We start from the raw sequence: 18,520 nt of genomic DNA, 5'->3' as shown, positions 1-18,520 counted from the left end.
AAGTTACATCTGCAGGCTCATACTAGTTGCAAAGCAGACAGCTTGTTGTACTGAGATCCTTCTGCCATAGCGTGGCTGTCCCCGAGTCTTCTGAGCCATGACACTCCTAAGGTAACCCTGCCATGTGAACCGTTTGTATCCATTGCACTGACAGAGGAGAAACACTCCCTTGGCTCTGGGGGGCCGTGGGCACGTTCCAGCTGCTGCTGCTGGCAGCTGGCTGGGCAGAGCACGGCCCGAGCTGGTTCCTCTGCTGGGACAGAGCCGAGGGTCCAGCACCAGCTGCTGCTGTTACTGATCCCAACACTGCCATTCCTGTTAGGCCGGTGACACGCTTGGAAATTTAAACTGAAATATTTATCTTAAAGTGGTGTAGTTTTAATAAAGGCATTGACTGCTGATCACTTCAGCTTCACATGTTTTACCTGGCAGTTTTGGGGACTTTTTCCCCCAGTTGGACAGGTCAGCTGGGTGTATGGCAGAGCTGCAGTAGGATTGTGCTTTGGAGATGAGCTCTCAGCTGGTACTGGGAAGTCCTTGTGCCTGCTGTGAGCTCTGGTTGAGTGGCTCTCCTGGACTCCAGTGGATCTGTGCCTGTTGTTCAGCTGCAGCCCAGGTTCTGCTTCCTCACAGGGGATGGGGGAAATGGGAGCTGCTGGTGGGATTTCTAGGACAGGAGCCCTGTGTGCCATTTGCAGGGCAAACCCCACACTGCAGACCCCCAACCCAGTGCATTCAGTCAACATGCCATGGAAATTTGGCCCCAGCTTGCCCAGTGTGGCCTCCAGCACCAGCTCCCTCTCGTGCACCCTGTGCACTGGCAGGACTGACCTTTCTGCAGTAGGCACATTGCCCCTATGATGGTGTCACCACCGTGGCTGCTGCAGGAGACCACATCCCATAAAGCCACAGCTGGGAAGGCCTAAACCCACAAGTGTGGAGGAGTCACAACTCAGACTGCAGCCAAACCAGTAGATGTTGTGGTTGCTTTAATGAGTTGGTGTCACACAGGGGAGTACTGGTGCACTACGCAGCACTACGGGTGTAAAAGTGACCCCAGCACCAGAAGGGACACAGGGAGCAGTGTGACCCAGCTGTGGAGGGATGCAAGAGATGTGATACGTGTTCACCCCCTGGGTACCACCCAACTGTGCCTGGAGAGCCAAGAGCCTGCCTGTGGGCCCAGCAGGGTCAGCCACCCAGCTGGCACTGGCAGGTACAGCACTGCAGATCTGGAGGCTAAAAAATCAGTGGAGTGGGTTGGTTACTGGGCACTTAGTTAACAAAGAGCTATGGAAGGAGGTTACAGCAAGCTCTGTGGCAAGGAAGTCACTGATCCAAGGCTTTCTGCTCCTTGTGACACCTGCACTAGGACCACCTGCTTGAACAGCCAAGCCCACCTTCCTAGGTGTTACTGGGGAGAGGGGTGATGGAGGGGCAGGGAATGGCCTCTCCCACCTTGCACTGGGGCTGGCAGACCCACTGCAGGAGAATGCAGGATGCTGTGTTGGCCAAATCTGCTTGTGAGGCAGGAGCAAAGAGGCCAGAGCTGACTGCATGCAGAGGGAGAGAGGAGGGTTTAGTTGGAAAGCCCTTGGTAAGCACAGAGCACAGCTGTGGAAGACTTATCCGTGGTCATCTCGCTAAAAGCACTAGGCAGCACATGCAGGCTGGATGCACGGGTACAAGTACAGGGTCCTTCCTCCTCTCCTCCAGCTCCTCTTCCTCAGTCAGGGCTCCTCCTCAGTGCATTCTTCTACCCCCCCTGAGGGAAAGGCCTTGTTTCTGCAGAGCTGAGCCCATCTGACTGGCAGTGAAATGCAGGTGAGGCCTCCTGGGCTGGAAGCCCATCCCTCCTTCCTTCCCTCTGTGCTCGCATCAATCCCGGGGGAGGTTGGGTGGGGGGATTTTTGTGGCAGATGGCTCCACACCCCAGATCTCCCGGGCGTACTCCGTGATGGTCCTGTCGCTGGAGAACTTGCCCGAGCATGCAATGTTCCTGATGACCTTCTTAGTCCACTCTCGGGGGTCCTGGGAGGAGAGGCAAGGTCAGCAGGCAGTACTCACCCGGCTCCGTCCCGGCTCGGAGCCTGGCCGGGCACCAGCTGTGCTCACAGGGCTGGTTCAAACGCTGCGGTGTGGGGCTCACCCTGCCCCACGCCCACACGATACGGTGTCTGCAGGAAAAGCTCCACAGCAGACCCAGCTCCCTGGGTCTCCCCACTGCACAGCTGTGGCCAAGCACCCCATCCCTGCCCTCCGGTAGTCGGCAGCTCTTACCATGAACAGTTGGTCCACTTGGCCTTGGCATTTAATGTAGGCCTCGTAGTCAGCAAACACCTTAAACCTGAAAGCCAAAGCAGAGTAAAGCTGTGGTCTGCCTGCTCTGGGGTCCTAGCCTGGCAGGACAAGTCATCTTCCTCCAGGCAGGCAGGGCTCAGCCCAGCTCGGAAGGAGGCCTGGGCAGGCTGAGAGCAGCCCACCAAAGAGAATTCTTTCCAGCACTTGCCTGTCGTGGTACATGAGCATGTTCACAACGTCCTTGAAGCAGCCAGGGTCTTGAGGGGAGAAGAACCCGCTGCTGATCTGGTCGACGGCCTGCCGCAGCTCTGGCAGGCGCTCGTAGTAGTCCCGTGCCTGGTACCTGTGCCCAGCAGAGACAGGCTGGAGGGACCGCTGCTCTGCCCCGAGCCAGCACCCGGAGAGCGGGGCCTGGCGTGTCTGGGGCAGGCAGGGCAGGGAAGGATGCTGTGTGGCTCTGGAGAGAGGGGCCCTCCTGGCACTGTGTCCATCAGCACGCTGCTCCGAGAGCAGTGCCTGGAGCACTTTTGTGTCCAGGTTCATGTCCCTTTCACACACACTGTGCTCTGGGCAGGCTGCTCAGGCTGCATCCTTGATGCACCATCCACTGACCAGCCCAGGGCAGAGTGCCTCCAACCCCCCCTGTTTTTTCCTGCTCCAGAGCTGCCCAGGGAAGAGGGTGTCCCTCCCAGAGATCGTGGGTCTCCCTGCCAGCACTGGGACTGTACCCTCATCTGACAAGCCCTGGCATGCACTAGACTCCCCAGCACCAACCCTTGGCGATCCATGGCCTCCACATCTTCCACACGCATGCCAAAGATGAAGAGGTTTTCTTCGCCCGCCTCCTCGGCCATCTCCACGTTGGCCCCATCCATGGTGCCAATGGTGAGGGCCCCGTTCACCATGAACTTCATGTTGCCGGTACCCGAGGCCTCTGTGCCGGCTGTGGAGATCTGCTGGGAGAGATCCGCTGCTGGGATCACTGCCGGGTGCAAGAGAGGTAGGAGTTAATCCTTGGCCCAGTGAGCTCCCCATGACTTGTGCCCAGGACAGCAAAGCAATCCTGGGCATCGGCTGCTGGTCCTGCCTGACCTCAGCCCAAAGGGCACCGTTCTGAGGCCAGAGCCAGGCTCAGCCCTGCCATGACCCCATGCAGCCGCTGTCAGTCCTGCATGAAGCTGGCTTCCTGCCCTCTGTGGAGCCCTCAGGCCCTCCTTAATGGAGAGCAAGCTGTTCTGCTGTGACAGCCAGTCAGGCTAGCCTGGTTCTGGGCTCAGCTGGGACATGCCCGAGTCCTGACACGTGCTTACACAGACATACCCTTCTCAGCCAAGGATACCCGGTAGTTTTCCAGGAAGATGACCTTGAGCCTGTCCCCCACATAGGGATCATTGTTGATGACATCACCGATGGACGTGATGAGCTTGATGATCATCTTGGCCATGTGGTAGCCAGGGGCTGCCTGAAGAAGAGCAGCCCATAAATGGTGAAGGCTTTTAAGGGAGAGCACAAGAGGCGCCAGTGTGGGTCTTCAGCACGGGGAGAATGGGCTTTGCCTCTGCTGTTCACGTGCATCAGCAACAACTCCCTACTGGGAGAAGTTCTGACCCACAGGGGAAGAGGGATGGGGCCTTGTTCAGTCTGATTAGTCCATTAAAGTGTTTCCTGAAGAGCCCCCCAGCAGCCATGTGCTGGCTAACCTAGCAAAGCCAAAGAAAGGGGACAGCACCTTGCCCACATCCCCACTGCCCCATGCACGCACCAGGTCTGACCCACACGTTACCTTTCCTCCAATCATAATAGTCCTGGGCACAAAGGATTTGGATGGATTGCTTCTGATGCCTGGAAGAGGAGGGCATAACAATCAAAGTGACGATAAACTGAACAGAGTTGGCTGCATGCCTCAGAGATGGGCTGGGATCCCAGCCTGTATCAGATGGGCCCTGCAAACTTGCAGGACCCTGAAGCCCAACCAGACGTGTGCCAGACCTGTGCTAGGCAGAAATAGGCTACAGAGTCCTCAGAGAACTGCTCAAGCCACCAAGATGCAGAGCTCCAATACACTGCCTCCCTTCAGGAACGGGCAGAGGCCCAAAGCAAACACAGGGGTGTGGTGTTTTAACTGGTGCCAGGTCCGTCCCAACAGTGGAGGGAGGGGGTGCCTGGGCCCTGGGACCCAGCTGGGCTGGAGAGATGGGCTGTGAGCTTCTCCTCAGAGCTCTGTATGACCCTTCGAGCCTTTCTGGAGAGAATCCCTTCATGACAGTAGGGCAAAGCTAGGCTCAGGAGTCCTTGGCCACCAGCTGGCATACTTTTACATGGGAACCCTAGCAGTGAGAGGCTGAGGGGACACCCCTTGCCTACCAGCCCAGGCAGGACTTACGGTTGTAGAGAGTAATAGCATGCAGGCAGTTCAGCAGCTGCCGCTTGTACTCGTGGATTCTCTTGACCTGAACATCAAACATGGATGAAGGGTTGATCTTGACCTTGTACTGCTCCTCCAAGTAGGCTGCAAACTTCAGCTTGTTCTCCTGGCAAGAAAATCTGATGAGAAACAGGCATGGGTTCCCAAGCCTTGAGAGAGAAATGAACATTAGCCTTCTTCCCTTCAGCTCAACTCCAGTCCACATTACCTGTTTGACTTTTGCCACATCCCTGATAAAAGTCTCATTATTGACGAAATCCAGTAGCTTCTTCAGCTGGCTCAGATCTGTGATAAAGCCTTCCCCGATTTTCTAAAAGAACAAACCAACAGAGTGCTGTCCCACTCATCAGACACCTCACCCAGTCCACCACTGCCCTTCCCCAACAGGAAGGCCACAGTCATGCTGTGAATGGGAAGAGGCAGTCTGGCCAGGAAAAGGGCTACAATTTCTTATGGGGAGATTACTTCTCCGTGTCATTGGGAAGCCCAAAGGTACAGGGGAATCAGGGCACTTGTAAATCCCCAGACAAGTCTCTCTCTCTCTCTCTCTCTTAAGGAGCTGTAGATGCATGCACAAGTACCAGGGCTTCCTGGCAGCTACAAAAACTGATAAGCAGGACGTAAAGATAAATGTAGTTGTAGGAGAGTATTCAACTATGGCATGTTGCAGTGGGAAGCGAAACCTGTGTTAAAGGGCCTGCTAAACAAAGGAGCCAGAACTGGGGCTGGAGGTCCCAGGGAGCTCTCTGTGCCTGTGAAGCCGAGTGCTTTTGTAGACACTCCATTTCACACACCATGGAACTGCCTGATAGGTTGTATGTAGCCACTGCCAGGGCAGGGAACTAGATCCAAGTTCCTCCAACTGTTCTGGACAGCTCTTCATCACTGACTTCAATCTCACACCTATGTGTGCAACAGGCGTGCTCCTCACGCCCACCCACCAGAGGCTAGCCTCAGGTCTGATCAGAGCACACAAAGAGATGATCAGAAACGAAGAGATCACGCTCAGCCCCTCACTTCAGACGCCTGTGACTCACCTCAGCAATAACATCGGCCAGTCCTGGGTTGCACAACAAGAGCCAGCGCCTTGGCGTGATCCCATTTGTCTTGTTCTGAAACTTTTCTGGCTCCAGCTCATAGAAATCCTTGAACCTGGAAGATCAAGGAGCTCTGAATCACCAAATAGCACCCACATCTTCAGCTGGGACCCCACTGTATGTGCTCCTGACTCAAGGCACTCTTTGTGGATCTCCCTGTAACAAGCGTGAACCCTCTATGCTGCCCCTCAGCCGTAATGCCCAGGGTTTCACCAGCTCCAAAGGGAGGTCAGACCTTGCACACACAAACAAGAGTCTCACCAGGCTGCCATGCCCAGCCAAAGCAGACCTGGACATCTGATCGCTCCCGCTAGCCCCCCCGGCTTGCAGGCAAAGCCCAGTGAGTGGCGAGGGCGGGTGCCCGGGGTGGACCCCAACTCACACGGAGTTCTTCACGATGTCGGAGTGGATGCGGGCCACGCCGTTGACCGCGTGGGAGCCGATGACGCAGAGGTGCGCCATGTTGATGCGTTTGCAGTCCCCTTCCTCTATCACCGACATCCTCCGCAGACGGTCAATGTCCCCTGGGTAGAGAGCTGCCACCCGCTGCGGCCAGGCGGGCAGAGAGAGTCCCTCGTTAGTAACCCACCACGGCGCCTACAACACTCCCGTCCTAAAGGCAGCTGGATCAAGGCAGCCTGTGGCCAGCCCAGCCCCGTCCCTTACGTCCAGATGCATCTGGTTGAGGGCGTAGATGATCTCTAGGTGCCGTGGCAGCAGCTTTTCAAACATGGAGACGGGCCAGCGCTCCAGGGCCTCGGGCAGCACGGTGTGGTTGGTGTAGGCACAGGTCCGCTTTGTGATCTCCCAGGCCTGTGCCACAGACAGCAGGTCACCGCCACGCCGGCCAGGAGCAGAGAGGAAACCCCCCGGGAGGGCAGGACAGCAGCTCTTTCCCCCACGACAGTGGGCACGGCCCTCCCAGCTCTGCTTACCTTGTCCCAGTCCACCTTCTCCACGTCCACCAGGATCCGCATGAGCTCTGGGATGGAGAGGGCAGGGTGGGTGTCATTCAGCTGAATCGCCACCTGCAATACAGACTGGCTGGGCTCGGAGCCGGCAATGACGGTGTCCTGCGTGGCTGGGGTGAGGCACAGCCCCAGGCCTCTGCTCGTGGCACACACCCCAGAAACAGACAGCTCCCAAGAACGGAGCTATTCAACCTTTCCAAGTTTTGCTCTAAACCACAAATTTTTCCCTGGGAAAACAGGCCCAGAGATCACCTCTTTTCCAACCCAAACTGCCAGAGTCTTTGTATACATGCCTGAACTTGGTCCTCAGCATCCTGGCCTCCCTCATGATAGGCAGGTCTGGCTGAAACACCCCTGTACCTTCTCTGCCCACAAACTCACCTTGTCTGGGAAGGTCTCAAAGCATGTTCTCACAGGGTCTCGACAGCCAAATTTGGAGGACTTAAAGCGGCGGATGATGTCTTGGAGAGTAGCAGCCACCACAAAGTACTCCTGTTTCAGCCGCAGCTCCTTGCCTTCAAAGAACTGCAAGTGGGGTACCACAGCCATCAGTGCTGCAGCTGCCGTCCCCAGTGGGCAGACAGACCCTTAGGGATGTTCCTGCCCAGCCAATGGGCTTCCCAACAGGCCTCACAGGCTCAGCGTGTCATCAGGGCAAAGGTGGATGTTTCTCATACTACCTCTGAGGCAGCAGCAGCTGTAGGGACTGACAAAGAGGCTCGGCATCCCAAACAGCTGTCTCCAGAGAGCAGCAGAACCTGCCACATCTGTGGTATGCCTACAGAGCAAGCACAGCTCTCTCCCTCATGCAAGACCCTTCATAGGGTTTTGGACCAGGATTTTGGACTCCCTGCAATAGCCAGGAGTCAGTGTCACACACCAGCTGCCTCCCATGCATGCTAAACTTCATGTTGGTTTTAAAAGACCATCAGGAATGGAAGGGTGGGAGTAAACTGCAGGAGATGAGCTTTTCCAGGCTCTTCCCTTTTGGACCTGGTGCCTAGCAAATGCATGGCCTGAGACAGTCCTTGCAGTGAGAAATCCCTTGAACTGGGGATGGTAACAAGTCCCCTCTCATCGCTGCTTCTGAAACGACAACCTGATTTTGCAAAGGGTAAGCCACGTAAATTGGCAACTGCCTCAAATTTGAAGGAGTCATATGTCATTCCCTCCTTTCTGCATGGAACAGAGCAGCTATACAATATGGGCCAGACTCTCAACTGCCATCAGTCAGTAGAGACCCCCTGGACATAGCAGAGCCGTGTCTTTACTGAGAATTACAGGGCCAACCTATTGTATTAAAAATCCTCAAACCAAAACAATAACTATCAGGCAGCCAGGGCTTTCCAGTGCTGCAAACAAGGTGATACACCTACAGGAAGGATGATCCCAAGAGGCAAGAGAGTCACTCACGTTGTCATTTGGGTACAGGACTCTGGATATGTTTTCTGCCAGGTTTCTGTCCAACACCGCCTCAATGTAGTCACCCACGTTGACTGCAGCAAGAGAGAAACACACACTGCAGCAGCTGTAGAGATACAGGCAGGTCCCTGACACTGAGCTCTTCCCTCTTCTCTCATAGAGAGATTTGTACCAGGAACATTCAGGGTGGTATTAATGAAGTATGAATGGGAACATCCATGTGTGAAAGGCAGCAGAGAGGCAGGAGGAGATGGGATAAAAGAAAGGCACATCTCCATGCACTTTCTGGAGACATACGTACCATGAAAGACAGAAACTAAAGACAGCAGCCAAAGAAGGCAAAAAAAAAGGAAGTGAGTGACCAGCCATCTTCCCTAAGGACTAAGGAGAAATGGTGCAGGGCAAAGAAGCACAAAGCCAACAATCACACTCAGCTTCTAAGGGTATAAAAGGCCTATCTGCAACCCAGTTCACAGCTGCCAATCAAGAATTGAGGAGACATTAAGAGGACTGGAGAGCCACCACCCCTTATCCCACACATGTTCTCCTGGCAGGGTTGCTTGGACACACACATCTGTACATTTGCTAGTATGGACGAATAAATCAAATCCGGCTTGTCTAAAACCTTCCCCTTCTGTAATAGCCTAGTGCTGACATTTGGTACATTGGTTGCCCTGTACCTGCTTTTCAGCACTGCAACTGGAGCCCAAAAAACACACCAGAGAGGTCACACACAGAGCCAAAGGAAACTAAGTGGGCTGTGCTGCTCTTTTCCTTCAGCACTGAAGGATGCTGCTGCCCAGGAGTGACCCTCAATGGCAAGCTTGGGTTTGCAGCTCATCCGGTGCTGTGGGGAATGCAGTGGCCTTCTCCATCACCTGGGGAAGGCATGAGGCAGGTCTGGAGAGCATGAGAAGTGTGATGGGGATGGAAGGAGGACGAATGGGTGCCCTGGTGCATGAGAGCTCTGGAAAGTGACTGGAGGTAGTGTGACCCACAGATACACACACAGCGCTGTGTTTTGGGGGCAGTCAGGAGATAGAGCCAAAGCAGGCCAGGCTGGGAGTGCTGGGATGTCCCAGCCTGGCCAGAAGAGAGGCAGCAGAGGGATAGTACTTACATTCTTGGAGGTTGAAGTCATTGGGTGCTTTTGCAGACCACAGCCTCATGGTGTTTACAGTGTTGTTCTTGTATCCTGGCACGGGTGTGTCATAAGGCATGGCAAGGACAACCTGCAAAAGGACAGTATTCCTCTCTGGTTAGGAGCATGGTGGCCTCAGACAAGGTGGGAAAGTGGCTGGAACCTCTGCAGGAAGAATCCAGAGAGACAACTCCTAGCTGTGCTAAGGATCTCACCTCACTGAAGCACACCGGTTGAACTTCACAGACTTCCTTGCTACCATGGGCACTTCCAGCACTTGCTGGCGAAGCATTAATAGAAGCAGAGCTGTCTGAAGCTTTACTGACAAACTAGAGTTACAAGCCCATCAATGAAATGTGAAGGAAAGTTGCAAGTAACCTGCTGATCTTCCTATAACAACTGGTCTAACTATTAGCCATTCATCAGAGCACTGCAGGCATCCTCAGCTGGCCACTGCGGTTCTGTCTGTGCTGGGGTAGGGCCAGGGCAGCTGGGACCTTTGTGTTTCCATCTGGGATAAACTGCACAGCCTGAATCCTGCCCATTGGCCTTCTGCAGCCTGTCAGAACCAAACCCTGCCACTGCAGCCCCGCTCCCGAGCAATTCACCCGATGTCCAAGGTTTGTTGAACCTGCCTGGGTAAATCCACTGAGACCTCCAACACCTGAACCAAACACAAGTGCAGAACTATTACTGCAGTCTACAGATGATACTTAAGCATCAGGATGCTGCAAACACGGCTACAGAGAGCAACACCAAGGCTCCCAGCTCAGATTACACTAGCCAGGCAAAACCCGGGTGTGCTTCCAAGCCTGTATGCTCCAGCTCACTGCTGTGCTGAGCAGATGCTGACTGGAATGCCTCCAGATCTGCTGAGTGGCAAGGCACCCTGACCTCAGCCTGGAACAAAGAGACTGAGAGCTTATGCCTGCAGAGCTGAACGGTGCCGGCAGAACAAGGCCCCGGTGCTGCAGCACGGAGCCTGGGCCACCTCTCTGAACCTGGCAAAAGGAGCCAGCGTCCTCCTGAACCAGTCTCTGCGTACGGGCACGACAGCTCGGCACCCGGAGGCTGACCCCAAGCAGAGGACAGACAGAGCTGTGCTCGCAGGGCAGGGAGAGCCCAGGCAGAACAGCCTCTTGGTGGTGTCGTCAGCACAGCTCCCCCCGGGGAGAGCCGGCGGGAGGGCAGGCAGGCAGGAGGGCAGGAGGGCAGGCTCTCGGTGCCGCTGCTGCCCGCGCCGAACATGGCAGCGCGCAGAGAGCCCGCCCAGCCTGCACTGGGGACTGACCGGGGCGCACGTCACAGGAACCCAACAAGGCTATATTTGGAGATTGTGCCTTTGGCTTTTTTGAGCCTTTCCAACTTGTTCCCTTAACAGCACTATCTGAAAATTTACCTCCTTGTAGGAAGCGGCATTTCCGCTGCACTGCTCGGGACCCCTGAAATCCTGGACTACTGCTGGGCTCAGAGGAGGAGCACACTGAAAGGCATCAGCACTCGGACCCCAGGTGGGTGTCTCCTTCCCCAGAGAGCTCTGGCATGGTGCCTCCATGCTGTTCATGGGGCTGTGGTTTTCAACCCCTGCACTGCATCTGTCCTGGGAATGGCCTAGACTCAGGGGTTCTCAACCCTTCCTTCACCAGGGACCCCCTTTAAACACCTTTTGTGGCCGTGGACCACCAAGACTTAATTCAACATTTAGAGCACTAGACTGAATCATATACTTATTTCAATTTTCTCATGAAGGGTCTTCAAACTTGGAGAGGAAGGGAACTGCAGTTTCAGAGCCCCATCTGTGGATATTTCCGTGAACTTGTCTTCCTCTGCAGGCCAGACCAAAAGTTTCTGGGCTGGATGTTCCTCACCCCTGCTTTAAGCCTTTGTGGACCCTGTGACAGCATCGTGGCCCCGCAGGGGTCCATGGACCACAGGCCAAGAACCACTGGAGCCGAGGTCACTGCACAGCCTTTGACAACCAGGGTCCCTGGAAAAGAACCTGGTTTATTTCTCCTCTGAGCAGGCCAACGTGACTCTGCAACTGAGCTTCAGCTCTTTATGCTGAAGAGAATGGCTTCCCTTTACGACTGCACTCCTCAGAAGGACAGAGCTGGTTCATCAGGCTGAGAGACCCTTGAGCATCATGGGAACAAGACTAGGTCATATCCCTGAATCGCAGAGAAATGCATAGTCCTTCCTTCCTCCATCCTGGCCTGTGCTTAGATAGGAAAGGCTGAAACATCTTAAATCCTCTTAATAAATCTCTGTCTCTTCAAAGCTTGTGTTCCTCAGCTGCAAGACTGGAATGCACTTACAACACAGCAGCTCTGAGCAGGCACGTGCCCCTGCAGCACAGCATTACCTCCCCAGCTGTGGGAGGCTGAAGAACCATTTCCTCTCCGTGATGCCACAATACAAGGCCTCCAAGCAGACTGGAGACTTGAAACCATGCCTCCAGCCAGCCTCCCATGACACCCATCAGGCTGGTCTGGGAAAGAGGAATGTGCTCTGATCACAGGATTTAAACATCCATAGGATTTCTCCATGGCCACACCATGAGATGAATCTCCACCCACAGCAGCAGCACCAGAACCACCTGCAAAAGCACCGTGTTTGAAAGAGCGATAGCCAGGAGCAGCATGGAAGGAGCTTAGCACAGCTGCCAGGGATAGACTCCTCCTCTGACATAAACTCATGCAAGACCGTGGGGCTTCACTCTGGAGGTCAGGAAAGAAGGAGGCCTGAAGTGACAGCTGTGACTGAATATCATCCCTTTTCCTCAAATCCTGCTGCAGCCAACAGCCACCTCTGCAATGGCGAGGGTAGCAGAGGGAGTTTTGCCAGACTGGGAGGGAAGCAGTCTGACCACCTCAGGGAGCTCAGGGACAGACTATCCTCCTCCACCCTACCCTGGCCCGTCCTCCCCCGGCCCGGCAGCCAGGGAGGTGTTGGTACCTGGGTGTCAACCCACTTCACCCCCTCAGGAGTATGGCACACGCGGCCGTAGAAGTGGACGGGGAGCATGTACTCCGGGCGCGCCTTCTCCCAGGGATTGCCGTAGCGCAGCCAGTCGTCGGCCTCCTCCACCTGCAAGGGCAAACGGGGGTCAAGGCACGGCTTCTGCCTCCAAAGCAAGGCTCAGCTAGGCTTCCCAAAGGCAGGCCAGTTTCAAAGCAAAGCTTTAGAAAGCTGATTTTAAAAATGGATATGCAGAGGCCTCTAGACTGTGACTGTGGCAGTGGGGTGTGGGGGATGTGGTTCCCCAGAAGCCCATCGGTGCTGTTCCTGGCCACGGACGAACCCCCATACCTCTCAGCTCATTACAGCACCCTGCTTTCAGCAGAGCCACCAAGGCTGATGTGCACCAGAAAGGTTGAGGCACTTGGAGAGGTGCTCTCTGCCTGCAGGCACTTCTTTGCCAGGTGCGGGGCAGGTCTGAGCCCCAACCCAGCATCGCCACCACCTTTGTTCTTTTTGAAGTAACATTAAGCCAATTAAACCACCAAAGTGGATGATTTTCTGTTTTCACCATTTATAAGGCCTAGCATTGCAGCTACTTTGTGGGGAAGGAAGGAAGGAAAAACAACCCTGAAACCTCTCACACTCCCTGACTTTTAGAGAGCTATTTTAAGTGGGAAAAAGGTCCTTTATGCTCAGAAGCAAGGCAAATCCCCTAATGGAAACCACTTCCACATATACGTAAGGGAAAACTGCCAGCTGGGGCAGTTTTTTATCCTATTTTTGCTTGAAAAATATGATCATTAATGCTACAGGACAGTCCCTGTTGAAGACCCTGCTGCCAGTCTCCCAGGGAAACATCACATTTGAATTCATCCTCCACCAGACACTTTATGAGGTGTTTAGCCACATCTCCATCCTCAGCCTGACTCCTTGCCCACTCACTGCCAGGCTGGATGGGACGCTTGCGTTGTCGCAGCCCCAGGGAGGCCTCTGGTCCCAGCCACGCCCTCTGGTCTCAGCTCCAACACCACCTTACTGGGTTGGTATTTGGTGTGGACAAGCTTGCACATGCCCCGGGGTGAGTGCAGGCTGCACAGGCACCCCACTGCCCTCATCACATCTCTTTGCTCAGGCAGTCAGAGCCCGAGGGTCAGCACAAGTGGTAGGAAGTGACAGCCCTTTTGGCACCAGGTGATGGGCTCCCACGCCCAGTTTAAGGCACCGCAGTGCCATCAGAGGTCACCACCACAGCATGAAACAGAAGGCAGAAGGGTGGTTTGAGTTTCCAGTGTACCTGCCAGCCATCAACAATCTTCTGGTTGAAGATCCCGAACTCGTAGCGGATGCCGTAGCCGTAGGCTGCCAGCCCCAGTGTGGCCATGGAGTCCAGGAAGCAAGCTGGAAGAGCAAAGCATGATCATGCCACAGGGAACCTCACCCCTCCTCGCTCACTGCGCCTGCTATGGTGTGCTGTGCACGGGGGCATGGAGCTGCCACAACCAGTGTCACAGCCTGCAGCAGGACCTGCTAAGCCACCAGGAACACCCCAAAGTTGTTTGAGACAGGGAAAGGTGCAGCCTGGCTGCAGTGAGAGCTTTTCTAAACTTGTCCAAGGTGCCCGTGCCTTGCTCTAAGCCTGCCTGCCCAGTATAGCATGGCTTCGGACCCAAACTTGCTGCTCTACCAGCTACTCCACCACTATTGCTTTCAAAGCAAACTGTCCCAGCCTTCAGGCTGGGGCAGCTCTGGTAAATATCAGCCCCAGCATTTCCTCTGCAGCGGGGAGCTCCAGCAGTCCTGTGGGATGAGCAGACTAAAATAGCAACCAACAATCTGCCTACGTGACTGCTGCTTGGGTGCCTCCAGAAAGTGGGAGATTTCACAGGGAGGTGAGGAGAAAGGCTCCAGAGAGCCTCTTTCAGCCACAGCCCTGCCTGCTGTGCTGCAGACTACACAATGACATCTCCAGGATGCTCTCAGCTGTGGAGGGGGTTTCTTTCTGGCGAGCCAGGATCAGGCAGGAGGGTACCATGCTGCTGAAGGGCTGTGGGGCAGATGTAGGCTGAGGTCCTCACGCTGTCCTGCCATGGTGCCAGCAGCGAGGGTGCAACGGCCTCCAAGCCAGGCCACTCTCAGTCCCTGGGCACTCTGTGCAAGGAGGAGCACCCTCAGTCCCCGGGCACTCTGTGCAAGGAGAGGGCTCCTCTCGACTGGTATTACCTGCCAGGCGGCCCAGGCCTCCATTTCCCAGACCAGCATCTTCTTCAATTTCTTCCAGCTCCTCCAAGTCCAAGCCCAGCTATTGGGTAAAAAGCCACAGCAGAAAGTGTCACCACCTGAAGCCCACACCCTGGGGCTGCTCTCCAAGGAGGGCAAGCACAAAGGCCAAAACAACCCACACCACAGGAAATGAAACCCATAGAGGACTCTGCATCCTCCCTCCCTCCTCTCCCCACAAAGTATCTCACCAGCCTCTGGTCCTTGGGCAGCAAAATTAATTGGAAAAAAATTTAGCCTGTCATCAAGCATCACTTCCTCGTGAACCAGGCTTCCTTAGAAGACCTCAAACGAAGCACTCATCTCCTTGCAGTCCCTCACACCAGGAGTCCATTGCTGGAGATGGGATGGCAAGTGGCCAAGTGGGTGCACAAGGGACCACAGAGTCCTGCCTGGGGACGTGTGCCATCCCTCTGCTCGTGCCTGCCAGGTCCTTGGGGAAGGGCATGACCACTGTGGCAGCTGGTGTCTGCAGCATTTGCCATGACACTCCATGGCTCCCCACTTCCTGCCTAGCCTGCCACCAGTTCCTCGGCCAGCGTCCATGGGCTGGAAGTAGTTGTCTCCTCTTCTGCATCTCTCGGGCCATTTGTTCTCTGGCTCAGGGGCTGCTGCTGCATGAAAGCTAAGCATGCCAGCAGCAAGGACTCTCTAGGAGGCAAGAGATGCTGCCTCTTGGAGGGCTCACAGTGACAGAGCTATGCTGGATGCAAGACCTCCCATCCCAGCTGGCCACTGGCCACGATGAGCTCCACACGTCAGAAGCTACAGCAAGGGAAGCCTCTGCTCATGCATTGGGCCAAATCAGCATGTGGAAAATGCCTTGCAAAGGAACTTGAAGATCCTCACTGAAAAAAAATCTGCCTCCCCTCCAAGGCACGATACCTCTGAGAGGAAAAGTGTTAGGTCCCTCCCTGGAAATCCCTTCCCATCCCTTGGCAGGGAAAGTGCTCACCAGGATGTTTCATCAGCAGTCATAGCACCTCATTTTAACAGTGACAGAGCCCAGCTTCTGCTAGGAAGTGTAGCACTGATCACTCCAGTGGGGCGGGGGGCAAGGCACTGGGGAAAATAAAGCTTTTGGGTGAGAAAGCCCAAAAACTCCTACTCTGTCACAAAAGTCACCGTTCTGCTGCAGAGGTGGCTGCAAGCCTAAGAGACCATGGCCTTGCATTTGGAGGTACTCCAGCTGTGCCTTTTCCAGTTGGAACTAATCCGATGACATTTTAACTCAAGCAAACAATTTCCCCCCTTCTTCCTTCCCAGTGATTCACTCTTATCTGGCAGGGCTGCTGCTGTGGCTTGTGTTCCTGCACACGTGATATGTTCTGGTGCTCCCGTTTCCCCTTCTGGCCCAGCCTCCCATATAAGACTACACCTCCTCTGATAAGCCATCGTCTCTCCTCATAATGGAAAGCTATTTGCAGCCTGGGACTCTCTAGTCTTTTGGGATACTAGATACTGCTTATTTTTGGATACTATTCTGGATTTCTCAGCCACTACAGGAAAATGATGGTTTGGGAACACCATATGCTAACTCTCAAGGAACCCCAAGGTCCCCCCCATGGTCTTCTCTAGGGCATGAAAAACATCAACAGAGAGCCAAGTCTCACTTTGTTTAGTCAAAACAACACATCCTTAGGAGGAAGGCCTGAGAAATAGATACCCAGCCTTCCGCATGGAAACGGTTGGCCACTTCCTCAGGCAGACCACAGTACCTCCAAGACTCACCTGGTAAATGGCTTCATCACAAGCATTCTGCAGACCCAGGTTCACCATGGTGTTCTGCAGAGTGCGGCCCATGTAGAACTCCAGAGACAAGTAGTAAATGCGCTGGGGAGGCAAAGTGAGATGCTTACACACAGCACAGCACTTCGCTTTCACCCCAGTCACTAAAAACTAGGAGCAGACCCAAGTGCTTTCTAGAGTAGGGATGTCTTTCCAAGCCAGCTCTTGGCGCCTGCTCCCGAACACCACGCACCGCAGCTTGTTTGTCAGAAGGACCTCACACAGGATGCTCGCCAACCCTCCACCACGCCTCTCCCTGCCAACAGCCTTCTATAGAGAAAATCTCGCTGCCTGCTAAGTGTTTCCTTAATTAACTTAGGGCAAGAATTATCTAGGATGGTGAATGGTGTATTTATACACTGTCAAGCTCAGCTGAGGTGACGCTTACACTGGGCTTTTTGAGTTTCCCCATGCTGAGCTGCAGCTGACCCCGAGCCTGCCGAAATCTGGGGAGAGCCCCCTGCCCCACGCACGCGGTCTGGGCTCAGGACCCCAGGAAAATCCCTTCCTGCTCGGGCTTTTCCAGAGCTCCTCTCGCACAGGTCCTCCTGTTCCCACACCCAGCTTCACCCTCTTGAACAAATAAACTGTCCCAGGGGTGGCAGGGTTCCCAGCGCGGCTGCGCAGGACGGCCGGCTCCGTGGTGACCTCCCCAGTTTCAGAGGAGCTGTGCCTGTGCTGCGAGCGCCAATGAAAGTCTGCCTGTAGGATGGGAAGCAGGCTGTGCAAACTTTTGCCCTCACTCAGATTTATCGCTAGAGATGTTTTTATAACTAAATGGGAATTTTCTACAAAGCGATAGCCTGACTTCAAATCGTGCTTCCCCTTGAGCCTCTTTCCTTCATAGCTGGGATCCTTCCCTGATAAGCAGCAGGATTACTCGCTCTGCCACTTCTTCTGGGAGTCTGAAAGGGTTCATGTGTTCCTTGGGGCTCAGTGGGAAGCCTGAAAACATCACACAGTTGCAACAATCCTCTGCTCCTCTTCCAGCCTCCCACAGGCACGTGGTTCTAGTGAAAATCTAAGCGCAGGGGACAGTAACCAAACCCACTCTGAGCTCCTCTTAGTCCTTACGGGACCTGTACAATCCCTTCTGCTAGCACAGCAATATGCATCAGGAGCATATTTGTGTGAGTAAAGCTAAAAGGGAGCACTCCACGCAGTGGCGTAACCCCCGGTGCATGTGCAGCCGTCCCGGTGTGAAAGTGCAGTTGTTTCTTCTGTCAAGGCAATATTCATAACCCCAAGAAAAGAGCTGACTCGGGGAGGCGGCTGCCTGCTCGCTGGGAAGGTACATGCCTTTTCTAGCACACACCTGCCCTCTTGGGCTCCCCAGTTAAGTGCTGGATTTGGTCTTAATTCAAAAGAATTAAGGCTGAATAACATCCTGCAGACCCCCAACATCTCCAGCATTGCCATCCGGACTTGACAAGCGGGGAGAAGAGAAGGAAGCAGGCTGAGTCCCCCAGGAGCCACCAGCTCCCCCAGGGTTTGATGACCTGGGAGAGTTTGTCTGGTTTGCATGGCAAGAAACTCCTGTCCAGCCTCAAAGCTGAGCTGCCTGTCGGCTCTGCAGGAGCAAAGCCAGGACAGGTCTGTGCCGAGGCATGTGCCACGGAGGTGTCAGTGGGTGTCAGTGCCCACAGGGGACACCGCCGCGGTGCTGCGGAGCGCAGGACGTGGCCGTGGTAAAGCGTGCAGAGGAGCTGGCAGCAGCAAGGCCCGTGAGGAGACACGCTCGCGGAGGGATGGCAGAGGACACGGCTGCGACGAGGCACAGGGAGTCACAGTTATCAGGACGCCTGAGGGGGGACGTGACTGCAGCAAGGCTCAACAGGACAGGGCTCCAAAGGAGCTGGTGGGGACACGGCCATCCCGAGCTGCCCAGCCACGGCAAGATGTGTGCACGGAACATGGCTGGGGCAAGGCCCACAGGGCCATGACGTCCACAGGGCATGGACACGGTGAGGTGCGCGAGGGACGCGGCAGGGTGCACGCAGGGCACACGGCCACGGCAATGCCCGTGGGGACACGGTGGTACCCGTGGGGACAGAGCCACCTCAGGGTGCACGCAAGGGATCCGTCAGCGGCGATGCTCACAGGGAAGAGGCTACAGCGAGGCGCCCAAGGGACACGG

At 55.0% G+C, this 18,520-nt stretch overlaps 1 protein-coding gene across 1 annotated transcript; it reads right to left on the bottom strand.

Annotated features, from left to right (window-relative positions):
* Positions 1-1,618: 1,618 nt before the first annotated feature.
* On the bottom strand, positions 1,619-16,428 carry PYGB (phosphorylase, glycogen; brain; the record flags this gene model as incomplete). Its single annotated transcript, XM_008944649.1, has 19 exons — positions 1,619-2,031; positions 2,281-2,347; positions 2,510-2,644; positions 3,076-3,283; positions 3,622-3,763; positions 4,085-4,143; positions 4,685-4,832; positions 4,935-5,036; positions 5,764-5,878; positions 6,206-6,369; positions 6,490-6,636; positions 6,759-6,851; positions 7,176-7,319; positions 8,208-8,290; positions 9,337-9,448; positions 12,313-12,444; positions 13,613-13,716; positions 14,539-14,617; positions 16,327-16,428. Coding segments are annotated over 19 exons (2,289 nt in total), but the record flags the coding sequence as incomplete, so codon positions are not given.
* Between the last annotated feature and the right edge of the window lie 2,092 nt (positions 16,429-18,520).

The sequence above is a fragment of the Merops nubicus genome, unplaced genomic scaffold (genome assembly GCF_000691845.1).
Source record: "Merops nubicus isolate BGI_N331 unplaced genomic scaffold, ASM69184v1 scaffold1867, whole genome shotgun sequence".
NCBI classification, from domain to species: domain Eukaryota; kingdom Metazoa; phylum Chordata; class Aves; order Coraciiformes; family Meropidae; genus Merops; species Merops nubicus.
Note: the sequence above shows the minus strand (reverse complement) of the source record. Positions and strands in the feature narration are given on the sequence as shown.